Source organism: Cyprinus carpio, chromosome A8 (genome assembly GCF_018340385.1).
Source record: "Cyprinus carpio isolate SPL01 chromosome A8, ASM1834038v1, whole genome shotgun sequence".
NCBI classification, from domain to species: domain Eukaryota; kingdom Metazoa; phylum Chordata; class Actinopteri; order Cypriniformes; family Cyprinidae; genus Cyprinus; species Cyprinus carpio.
In genome coordinates, this window is record NC_056579.1 from 7,363,813 (window position 1) to 7,376,128 (window position 12,316).

Here is a 12,316-nt window from a genome sequence, read left to right on the forward strand (position 1 = left end):
TGTCACTTTCGATCAATTTAATGCATCTTTGCTAACTAAGTGTTTTTCATTCTTTTATTCATTCATTCATTAAAAAAAAAAAACTTACTGATGACAATCTTTTGAAAGGTACTGTACCTTTAAAATTTTTTTTTTTTTTGTTTTATATTGATTATTTTTTTAATTATGTTTAATTAAAATTATTTGTGAATTTTTTTGTATTTTCTAATATTTTAAAACAATATAATATAACAAAATATAATAGTTGTAATATCTTAAATAAGTTCAACAAGATGTTTAACTGCAAAAATTCTGTACAATAAAGATTTACCTGCTGGACTGTGTTAGTTACAGCACCACCATTGATCTCTTCTCTGAGCTGAGTCTGTTCCAGCAAAAGTTTGGTGTATGTTTCCTGGAGCCTCTTCTTTATTGGACCTTCAGGTGCAACTGGGACCTTGGTGGCCCCTGCTCGTTGTCTCCTGTAAAGTTCCTGTAGGCGTTTATTCTTATTCTCTTCCTCCTCCCTCTGAGCCCTCCTCTCCTCTGCTTGCTGTTTTTTCCTTTCTTCTTGTTTTTGAATAATATACAGGCGCACTGCTTCTGCATCATAGTGCCGTTTCTTTGCGACAGGATGCTCAGAAGGATCTGCTCTCTTGGTAGTCTTGGCAGGGCTGGAACTACGAGAAACTCTGGTTGAGGCATGGACTTTTGTGCGGGGCGCTTCTGGCCTCCTGCTGCTGTCTGCCTCCAACTGCAGATCATCTAGGATGCCACGGATGTCAGCTGATAGAAGGTCTGTGCTGGGAGATTTTCTTCTGTCACTACCTGTTGATCTGGAAGGTCCAGCTGGCTCTTCTGGAAGAACGTGATTGTGAGGTCTTTCTGGACTGGTGGTCCTTGAACGCCGGCTACGCTCAAGACGAGGATCAGAGCTGGAACGGGGACCAGATCCTGCAGGAAAAGACACAGAGAGGCAAACAGGAGAATAAATTAATTTATCTTATTTGACACTTTGCTTTGCAAATATTTTAATAATCCAAAAATTATGCGGTCATTCTTCAATAAGGTTCATTAGTTAACATTAGTTAACATATATAAATAACATAAATAATAATGAACAATATTTCCACAGCATTTATTAATCTTAGTTCATGTTAATTTCAGCATTTACTTATACATTATTAAAGCTGTTTGTAAACATTAATGCACTGTGAACTAACATGAACAATGAATGACTATTTTTATTAACATTAACAAAGATTAATAAATTGTGTAATAAATGTATTATTCATTGTTCGTTCATGCTAGTTAATACATTAATGTTAACAAATGACATCTTATTGTGAAGTGTTACCATTAATATTTATTCATCATACTGTTTAACTTGACAGTATTTTCTCTCTTGTTATTTCATGGGAGATTCAAGGAAGACGGAGATAGCCAGAGTCTTGTGCCCTGCGTTTATCAGTATCCTTATGTTCGTTAAGTGAAAAAGAAAAACTCAGTAAACAAAGTAAAAAATAATTTGACTGATATCTTTTCCCCCCAAGGTTTCTATGGATATCACAATATATCAATATTGTGAATTCTTATGGCCACAATAACCGTGATATAAAAAAATCTAATATCGTGACAGCCCTAGTCTGAACTGGAAAAACATCCTTTTCAATGTTTACTTGCATATAATGTTTAAATCAATACAGCTGTCTCTGCAGCCCAATAAATAAGTATCGGAGTGGCAGTATAAAGTCAGGCTCCAGACCTGCGTGTGTGGAGGGGAGCAGGACTGTGGAAGGAATCAGGTCGGCTTGTGCAGTGAGTCAGAAACACCCAGTCGAACCCTATTCATTACAGTCACTGGGCAGCAAAGTTTACCAACGCAGGGAGGCTGTCTGAATCTTTATTTATTATTAGACCTGACACTTGGGCTACTAGCTTCTGGAACACTAGCACTTGGCAGCAAATATAGTTTTTAATAACAGTTGGCATTAAACTAATTTAAAACACGTCAAGGACATCATTTGGTTGGGCATTCAAAATATGAGAAGCCAAAAACCAAATACCTTGTGACATTTAAGGCTAGATGAACATAGATATTTAAATTTTTCTCTGTGGTTTGGCTGAGCTCTAAACTGTCGGCATGTGATGGGGGCAGAGCCTGGCAGATACAGTATCTCATCCTCTCACCTGTTCTTATCTGTGTCTCTGAGGACTTCGCCCGAGGCTCTCTGTGTAACCGTGGCGGCGGACCCAGCATCATCTTCACCAGCTTCTGCCCATCTCGCCACGATGATGTGCTGATCGCTATGGAGACAGGATATGCAGATTCCTTGAGACTACAGTTAGCCCACAATTAATTTTTACTTTTTTTTTTTGTCGTAGCCACTTGGCTCACAGTGAACACGACATAAAGGGGAGACCACACCGAAGTATATTTTAAACAAAAGTATATTTATTAACTAAAATATTCATAAAGTCAGTATATGTAAGACAAATCAAAAATGTTGTGTAAATCAACATAGTGAAGGTGTAGTGCAAAAAGGTAAAGAAGCAGGGGCTGCCAACAGCCCTGCTGAGAGTCTGCTCGTGAATGCAGTCCTCCAGCCCCAGCCAGCTGGAGAGCACTGATTTTATCCAGCCTCCAATTAGGCCATCAATTAGCCACCTTGGTACAACCCCATAGCTCCTCCTGCAAACCAGAACAGAAACAAACCAAAACCAGCCACAAAATACCATACTAACAAAGGGAGAAAGTGGCAGACCCAGCACATTAGAGCTGGGCCATCACATTTTAAACAAGTGTGATTAAGGCAGAGAGGAAATTATGACAAAAGTAACTAATAATAAAGAGACAGAATAGCTGCACTGAATCACATTCACACAGATGTTTAATTAAACCAAACCTCCTGGTAAAAAGAATATTTCTCCAGAGAAACCCCACCCGCTTACATTTAATGATGGCAGGAATTCAAAATTGACTGTATTTAATAAATGATTCTGGTCTTACTGTGCATCTAACCCTCTAAAACTGATTTACTTTTTATGTTGACGTAATCAACGCCACATGTAAGGGGAAAAATATGAATCAATATCAACTTCCTTATTTCACAATCCAAGGTGGCCAATTCAAATATCATTCTATATGTTTAAAACACTGTGAATGCTTCCACTCAGGGTTTAAAGCCAAAAAAAAATCCTGAGCCTGAACTTTTTCGGGGGTGGGGGGCAGGGTGTTGCAGTGACTGTGGCAACTTTAACTTTTGAAAGGATACTATGGCAAAGCTATTGCTTTCCTTATTCAAACTGATTTTATTTTCATGAATATATGGTTGATCTGAAGAATGAAAGCTATATCATACACTTGGAAAAATCTGAGCTATATCACTGCTTATCGACACTAAGGGTGTGACAATATACTTAGATCACGAGATGAGACAAAATACAGATGCTTGGTTCACTACGAGACAATATTTTAATAGAATTTTAAGGAACTTTTCAATGAAAAAATACTTGTCTTTTAATTACAAAAAGTAAAACTATCCAGTTGTATTTTGAAATATTTTAACTAATCTAGGGCTATAATTTTGGTAATCAAGTTATCTACAGATTATTTTGACAAGTGAGTAATCTGATATTTTTTTAGTAACACAAATACTAAATCCGGCATGGTGCCAGAGAACTTTAAGCCCTGTGTACGAACTACTGTTTAAAAGTCAGATATAACAGTTGAATTAGTATGACAGCATGTTTAAATTCCCTGAAAAGGAATTCATAGTTTTTCATTAGAGTTGCATAATTAATTGCTATTACTAATAATTTTGGATTTCATGGAAAGGAATTCATAGTTTTTCATTAGAGTTGCATAATTAATTGCTATTATATATATATATATATATATATATATATATATATAAATATTAATTAAAATAAATAATTAGTAATTATTTTGTATTTTTCATTGTGGATGACAAAAATGTCTCAATGATCTGCTTTTGTAGAAACATTGCAGTATCGTGCTACAGTGCAGATTTTATCAGCTGCAGTTCTGGTGCCTCCATCTCAATATACTGTACAACGTGATATAAATTCACATCAAATGTTAACTCAGCAGTACAGTTACACTCACGGGACACTGCACTTATTCACAATCACAAAAGAACATTATTTAAATGTACTTTAAAGCCTTGCTGGTTAAACATTTGCATGCTGTTCTGGCATGTGCTTTTTCTAAGCACCTGAAGCGCACGCACACTAATAAGCCTGTCATACAGCGCCTGATTACTAGACTTATTACTGGAGTTATCATTTGCATCTGATTTTGCTAATACAAAAACACACAAGGTTTACACATATAAACAGTTGGTTATGTCTAAAGTGAAAGTAAACAGTTGGATGTGTGCCTGTATATTAGATTTGTGCAGCTCTTAAAGGGGTCGTATGATGCGATTTCAAGTTTTCCTTTCTCTTTGGAGTGTTACAAGCTGTTCAGGAATAGATAAGATCCCTAAAGTTGCAAAGACTAAAGTCTCAAACACAAAGAGATATTCTTTATAAAAGTTAAGACTCGTCCACGGCCTCCTAAAACATCACATATCTATTTCACTGTGTGGGAAGATTTGCATAACGCCGCCCAAATGTTCACGCAAAGAAGAAAGGCGCAACTTTGATACTCTCTGTAGTATTGTAGCCGCCGCCATGTCGTGGAGATGCTTTGTGTTTCGTTGCCAAAGTGAAAATACTTTGATTGGCCTTCCATAATGGTACACAACCTGAAAACAGTGGTTAAGTTGTATTTACAACACTGTTCCAGAACAGTTCAAACCAAATATTTGTGTGTGTGCAATCCATTTAACGGAGGACTGTTTCCTGAACCTGGGAGTGTTTGCTGTTATGACGGATTTTTTGACTCACAGCCTGTAAGTATGTTTTCATATTTGGAGGATTTTTTCCTGAACCTGGGAATGCGAGTTTTGAGCAGTGTATAGTAGCGCTTGTTGTTTGTCGTTTCTCCAATCACAAATGCAGACATGGTTTTATGTTTACACGGCGCGATACAACGCAACGCGTAAATTTTTTTTACAAGTCATTATAATCAGTAATTATATCCCCACTGGATGCAACAAATGCCTTGTTTATAATGGGTTTTGTTGTTTTGGTCTCGTCGCATTGGGGCACGGCATCACAGTATAGTAAGGGGCGTAACATTTCCGTCACACGCTTGAGGCATTCGGTCAATAACAACGCACTGGATAGCTGGCCAATCAGAGCACACCTCGCTTTTCAGAATGATGAGCTTTGTAAAAATGGATGTGTTTCAGAAGGGCGGGCATAGAGGAGAAACAATAATGTACAGTATGTGGAAAATAATGTGTTTTTTAAACCTTAAACCACAAACACATTTCATTACAACAAATATTCAAAATAATGTTCTTTTTTAGTAACGTCATATGACCCTTTTAAAAGGTACAACAGACTAATTGTACTAAACATGATGCTGCTTGTCATTAAAGGGATAGATGACCCAAAAATTTAGATTCTGTCATTATTTACTCTCTCATGTTGTCCCAAACCTATATTAATTTCTTTCTTGTGCTGAACACAAAAGAAGATATTTTGAAGAATGTGGGTAACTAAACAGTTGCTGTTTGGTTTAACCACATTCCTCAAAGTAACTTTTATGTTCAACCGAAGAAGGAAACTCATTGAGATTTAAAACAACTTGAGAGTGAATAAATGACGCAATTAAATTTTTTTGGGTGAACTATCCTTTTAATGTTAATACAACAACAAAACACAGAGAAAAATAACTCCCTGCTCTTGACTGAAGAACTTTAATAGAGTTGCTTTAATAAGAATCAATGTATAATTTAAACAGTAAAGTGTATACAGTGTTTTATTTTAATTTTATTTGTTCATTCAATTTCTTGAATGCTACTGCTAAATACACCCACTGTACCTGAAAAATAAAGAACTGTTTATTTTATTTGTATGTGTATTTGTAATATCTTCTTCTTTGTTCTTATTTTTTAATAACAAAGCGAAAATAATGACAAAGATTTTTATCTTCACCCACTTTGGCCTAAATGTCTGCCATTCTTTTTTATTTTATAATATGATATTTTTGCCATATTGCCCACCCCTACTTCAAATGTTTGTACCAATAAACAAGATTATCCAATAACCTCAGTAGTTTTACTACTAAAATATCAGTAGTTTTAATCTATTTTGTGCTAGGGATGGGCGTATCGATCCTGAAGTATCGATATCCTTGTGTGTGAAAATAAACTATGGTTTTACTAAAGTGACCGTAGTTTCAACTATTTGTAGATTTCCATGGTTACAACTTCAGTACACATATTTGAACCAAGTGTAAACAAAAATATAACCTAATTAGTTATAATTAATGTTGTATAATTAATTATATCATTGAATGTTAAAATGTGTTTCAAATATAAAGTTCAGTGGGTATCATTACACATTTTACTATTTAATAAATTTCATAATTTAAAAGTTCAGTTTAGAAGTATTGTATCAATATCGACGATACTGGCCTTGAAAAGTATCTGTATCGTATCGAAATCAAAAAAAGCTGGTATCGCCCATCCCTAGTTTGTGCAGCTAGTAGCATTTGCACTCACATACAAACCAAGAGTATGTTTTACACCTTCCTGATTGAGAGACACCATGATAAGTACTAAGGAGATACACCGTGAGAAGTACTAACAGACTTCAAAAAGCTATTTCTGAAGTTAGGGGTGCACAGGGTAAACTAGTAGAGGGGTGGAAGGAGGAGTCTGATTTCACTTTTCTATCTTGTCGTGACTAGACTGACACCTCTCCAGCTGTCAGCAAGGCCACAGCGGTTTGAGCTGGGATGCATCAAGCATTCCTGCGTCACTGTTGCCACAGCTAGCTATCCTGTTAATCTGCATGCTACACATTCTAGAAATTTCTTTTGGGATAAGAGACTTAGCTTGTGCTTGCAGACAGACATTAACACACACGTTTCTAAGAACGCCCCGCAGAGAACAGGGCACAGTAATGCTGGCAGGTCAAGAGAGGCTCATACAGGGCTGCCAGCATGTGTGTGTGTGCGTGCTCAGTAGAGAATTTGCGCATTTTTTTAGTTCAGATTGTGATTTTCATATGCAAAACTACTATTAAGCACTGTTATATGTGCATTCAGATGTTGAATTTTAATATCATTTTCTTAAATAAGCTACCGTTGTTTGCTTAAGAGACACACAGAGTGTGAAAAAGACTCAGACCTGGTTTAGTATTTGAGTCCGGTGCAGAGGAAGATCTATGTACTTTCCTAACAGGCTTGGATGGTTTCTTCTCTTTCACCCTGTCTCGCTCTGCAGGCCTCTGCTTTGGTTTTGTGCTCTTTGCTGTGAAGGACAAAGAGAGATGATTAAATTGGTTGACACAGTTGATCAGGGCTATTATAATTAACTGAAACTATTAAAAACATTTTAATTGAAATAAAATAAAATATAAACAATAGATGAAAAATTTTAAATGTAACTGGCAATTGGCAACTAACTGAAAAAAAAGTTTAAGTTGAAGCACTAAAATCCCTAATAGGAAATAAATGAAAACTAAACAAACTGAAATAAAAATCAATTAAACAAATAGTAATATTTAAATGAAAATTACAAAAGCTCATAAAATTACTAAAAAATTTTTTTTACAACTTTAAGTATAAAAATATACGTGAATTCGAAATATAAAAACTGTAATATTATATAAATAATACTAAAATAACACTACTGTTCATTAAACTGTACTCTTAACCATGCACATACTACCACTCTACTGCCCACATTTACACATCAATAACTATTCAGTACTCAATTTGTCCCTTATAGTAGTAAAACAGGTAAAACTTCAAAGATTTAATGAATATTAACATTATAAAATTAAATAGTATAATATTTTAATATTATAATAAACTTTAACTGCCCTTAAGTGTCCTAAAGACTATCATTAGACTAATTGTATATCTAGTTGGTATGAGTGCATTAAGACGGGTGATTGATTCATTCTCGTAAATACTTTAAAACTACCCATTTTAATCTGTTTAAGTCAATTCAAAACATGCAACAGACAGAATATGGAAAAATGATAAAATTAGATTTTCTGTGATGCAACAATCCTTATATAATTATAAAATAACTAAAATGGACTGCTACAAATGTGTACCATATGGCCTCTTTAATGACAGCAACTCAAATCTATTGTAGGCCAACAGGGAATTAAGCTGCATTGTTATGCATATTATAAATGAGCTTGTTCCATAATGCTATTTTAAGGAACGGTTGAGCAAACTGATGCAATCCTTACAAATAACCTTTTAGAAAACTCCTAAGTACAGTCTGACATGAAAACTTGTAACTGCAGCTGTGGCAGTATGCCTGGAAACTCTGAGCCAATTAGGAGCATGTAAGTCATCGTCCAAGAGCGGTTTGGATTAAGCATGCTTTTTGACCATATTGCAATCCAGCAGAAACACGTGAATTCTGTAAGTTGTTTCATCTGCTTTGAGAGGCAGCTAAAACAGTGTCGTTGTCCTAATTCCTGTTCGCTACTCAAGCTTCCTGACTCACAGGGCTTACAATGGGCAGTAAAAACACAGCTCTGTCACATGAATGGATAAACATTTTAATTCCATATAAATAAATAAATAAATACTCAATTCACTACACTGCAATTAAGAGGATGACTCAAAACATATTTATAGCATCAGTGATTTTAAGATGACAACCACTGAGCTGTGTATGATCGACATACTGTAACATTTTTGTGAGTACCTTAATGAAACCACTCATGTAGTGTGAATGTGTTGTTGCTTATAGCAGAGATTAAATACTGTGGCTACGCTGTTGTTGTATTGCTGTATTTATTGTAATGTTTACACAAAGATATAATAATTTATACTTTTTTATTATATTACATATTATACTATAAAATTCTGGAAAACCAAGTTTACCTGTAAGCTGTTTTGTCAGGTCTCTGTATATTTCCCTGCGTAGAATCTGGAAGTCCTCCTCTGCCCACACTTTCCCATCAGTTGAGCGAATCTTAGTCTCACAGGTGTTGAAGCCTAGAACACACAGAAGTGAGCTTCCACTCATTCGACAACCTCATAAAACATTTATCTTTTATCCTAAGTATTTTCAAGTACACCTATTACTGGGACAGTACTCCAGGAGCAACAGGAGCTTCCGGGGCTTGAACCTGCTACCTTTCGGTTACTATCCCAACACAATGGAGTCACTTTTCCTCTCTGTAGTCAACTTACCTTTGTAAATGGGTGCTGGAGGGGCTGGGGCCACTTTCCGAACTTTAGCAGTAGGCACTGTGGTACTATGTGCTGCCGCCCCAATACCCACAGGTTCCTCCAAGTATTCCAGCAGCCTGTTTCTTTCTTCTGTCCCCTCCAAATGTTCTCTCTGTCTGCGGATTGTGTCTTTCAGCTTTTCCAGCTTTTCATCAGGTTGTCGACGTCGCAGGTTCTCCAGCCGTAGTGAAGCTGTGACTGACATAGAAATCTGGGATGTCTGAGCCTGTAAGTGTGTTCTGGGGTTGACCTCTGACCCTTGTTGGGCTTGGTCAGGTTGGTCAACGGCATTGAGAGCAGACAGGTCATTGAGGTAGCGTACAGATGTGCTGTCTACAGCTGAGGAGCGTGAGCTGTCCAGGTCTGCAGTCTGCATGTCTCGGGTGTCACGATGATAGACCAGCTGGCTTAGAGCAAAGTTAGGCTGAGGGACACCCAACTCTGTCGGTAATGAATGGGCTTCTGGTTCAGAGTGGGTCTGGGACACTGGCAGCGGTGATGCTTCCCTATAATGAATAAAAAAAACAAAAAAAGACAGTTTATAAATAAAAGGCCAGTTTAATGTGAGGAGCATTAAAGGATTTCCAAGAAACAACCTACAATCATTATTGTTGCAATTGTTGCAATTGTTGCAATCATATATGGCTGCAAATACACACTTCAGCTTTAACCCATTATTTTTTTGCTGTAGCTTTTACCTGTATGAAACGAGTGGTTCTCTGAACTCCACTGCACTGGGTTTCCTGGCGTTACTGTCCAGAGTGCTGTTCCTCAAGGGACTGCGGGAACTTTTGTCTGGGCTGCGTCGACTCCGTGTTCTGGACTTAGATCCACTTTCCTCCACATGATGCCCATCTGTAGTAAATACATAGAAGACATGTAAACAAAGTGGCAGCTCTCTGAAGAATCACACACACACACACACACACACACACACACAGCCTTTCAAATGTTTGGGACCAGTAAGATGTTTAATGTTTTTTTTAAAGAGGTCTCTTCACTACTTTTATTCAGCAAGGATGCGTTAATTTGATAAAAAGTGATAGTAAAGACTTTTGTTAAAAAAGATTTCTATTTTAAATAAATGCTGTTCTTTTTAATTTTTTATTCATGAAAGAATCCTGAAAAAAGTATTACAGGTTCCAAAAACTATTAAGCAGCACAACTGTTTCCAACATTGATAATAAATCAGCATATGAAAGTGAAAAGTGAAAGTGACGTGACATACAGCCAAGTATGGTGACCCATACTCAGAATTCGTGCTCTGCATTTAACCCATCCAAAGTGCACACACACAGCAGTGAACACACGCCTGGAGCACTGGGCAGCCATTTATGCTGCGGCACCTGGGGAGCAGATGGGGGTTTGGTGCCTTGCTCAAGGGCACCTTAGTCGTGGTGTTGCTGGCCCGAGACTCGAACCCACAACCTTAGGGTTAGGAGTCAAGCTCTCTAACCATTAGGCCACGACTTCCCCCTAATATTAGAATGATCTCTTAAGGATCAAGTGACACTGAAGACTGGAGTAATGATGCTAAAAATTCAGCTTTGATCACTGGAATAAATTATATTTTAAGAGTACATTAAAACAGAAAACCTATCTTTCAGAATATTACTGTTGTTTTCTATATGTACATACACACACATACAAACAAATACATATATATATATTTTTTTTGTATCTATATAATTTTTTCAATATTTTCGAAAAATTAGGAACATTAATGTAAACTTTGTTGCGTCACCTTCACTGGCTGCGCCCAAAAACAAACACAGTGACTAGTGTAGTCCAATTCACAGATGTCTTTTTTTTTTTTTTTGATGAATCACTCAAAACTCACATAGCGGCTATTAAATTAACATATGACTCACTGCATTTCAAGCCTTTACTTTCAGTCATATCGGACTCTTAATGCAGGAAGAACAGCGTTTGTATTAAATGTTCAAAGCAAAGCTAATTGTAGTGATTAAAAATATTATAAAAATTAACTAATTAAATTAAATAAACACATTTTAAAAGACTGAACATTAAAAAATTAACTTTTAAAAACATACAAAAAGTATAATTATAACCACATATTAAGTAAATAAAATCCTGCTTTGACCAGTTAAAAAATATTTAAAACATTCCAGTGTATGTTTCATAGCGACCTGGTACAATACTATATAAGGTGACATTAAAAACACCTAGCTTGGGGATGTACAACAGTCTCTAATGGATTGCCTCTGTATGTTACAGAGGATGTGTCTGTCTCACCTCTGCGGCTTATTTTCCGACCGCCACTCACAGATGCTTTCTTTGTGTCAAGCACTGAGTCCAGAAGCACTCCAGTGCCTGGCGCTGCCTCCAGACGATTCTCAATGTGTCGCAACTGAGACAAGACCACAATTAACCATTGAGTCAACAGATCTCTGCACTCATGAGGATAATGCTACAAATACTAAACCTACAGAGTATACCTCTGACTCTTACTTTCTGATCTATTATAATTGGGCTTCTTCAGAACTATTTGAATCACAAACGACAATGTAACAGGTATCTGTTTTGGCATCATAACACAGAACTTGAAACACATGTTAAGAAATACTCACGGCAGCTTTGGTCTGATTTAGACAATTCCAGGCATGAGATATCTCTGCTGAGAGATAAACATTAACATAAGTAATCAAGCAAACATGCTCATGATGTTTCAAAGTATAGGGTGACAGATGGACAAACCTCTCCTGTTGTCTTGCCCAACAAGGGCAGCCTGGGAAGAGACAGAGGCTGGTGGCCCCGCCTCACTTCGCAAGCGACTACACATCGCTATGCCAACCTGAGAGGAAAGGGAAAAACAGGCAAACAATGTAAGAGAAGCAATTATCTTGTCAACATCTGCTGTCAAACATTGCTTTCTCTGGCAATGGCTTGCTGCTTAGATTATGAACCTATAAGAGGCACTAAAGCAAATGACTTCATTCACACAAAAGTAGAATATAAATTTGGCCAAAC

General features: G+C 36.7%; 1 protein-coding gene across 1 annotated transcript in view; it reads right to left on the reverse strand.

Moving 5' to 3' along the window:
• The window catches only part of LOC109108567 (centrosome-associated protein 350-like), a 36,928-nt gene that overhangs the window by 21,340 nt on the left and 3,272 nt on the right, over nucleotides 1-12,316 (reverse strand). The window contains 9 exon segments of the mRNA XM_042761889.1: nucleotides 311-933; nucleotides 2,170-2,286; nucleotides 7,251-7,373; nucleotides 8,975-9,088; nucleotides 9,287-9,831; nucleotides 10,024-10,180; nucleotides 11,582-11,696; nucleotides 11,917-11,963; nucleotides 12,044-12,140. Of these exon segments, the coding sequence (XP_042617823.1) occupies nucleotides 311-933; nucleotides 2,170-2,286; nucleotides 7,251-7,373; nucleotides 8,975-9,088; nucleotides 9,287-9,831; nucleotides 10,024-10,180; nucleotides 11,582-11,696; nucleotides 11,917-11,963; nucleotides 12,044-12,128 (1,926 nt within the window). The 5' untranslated portion in view covers nucleotides 12,129-12,140.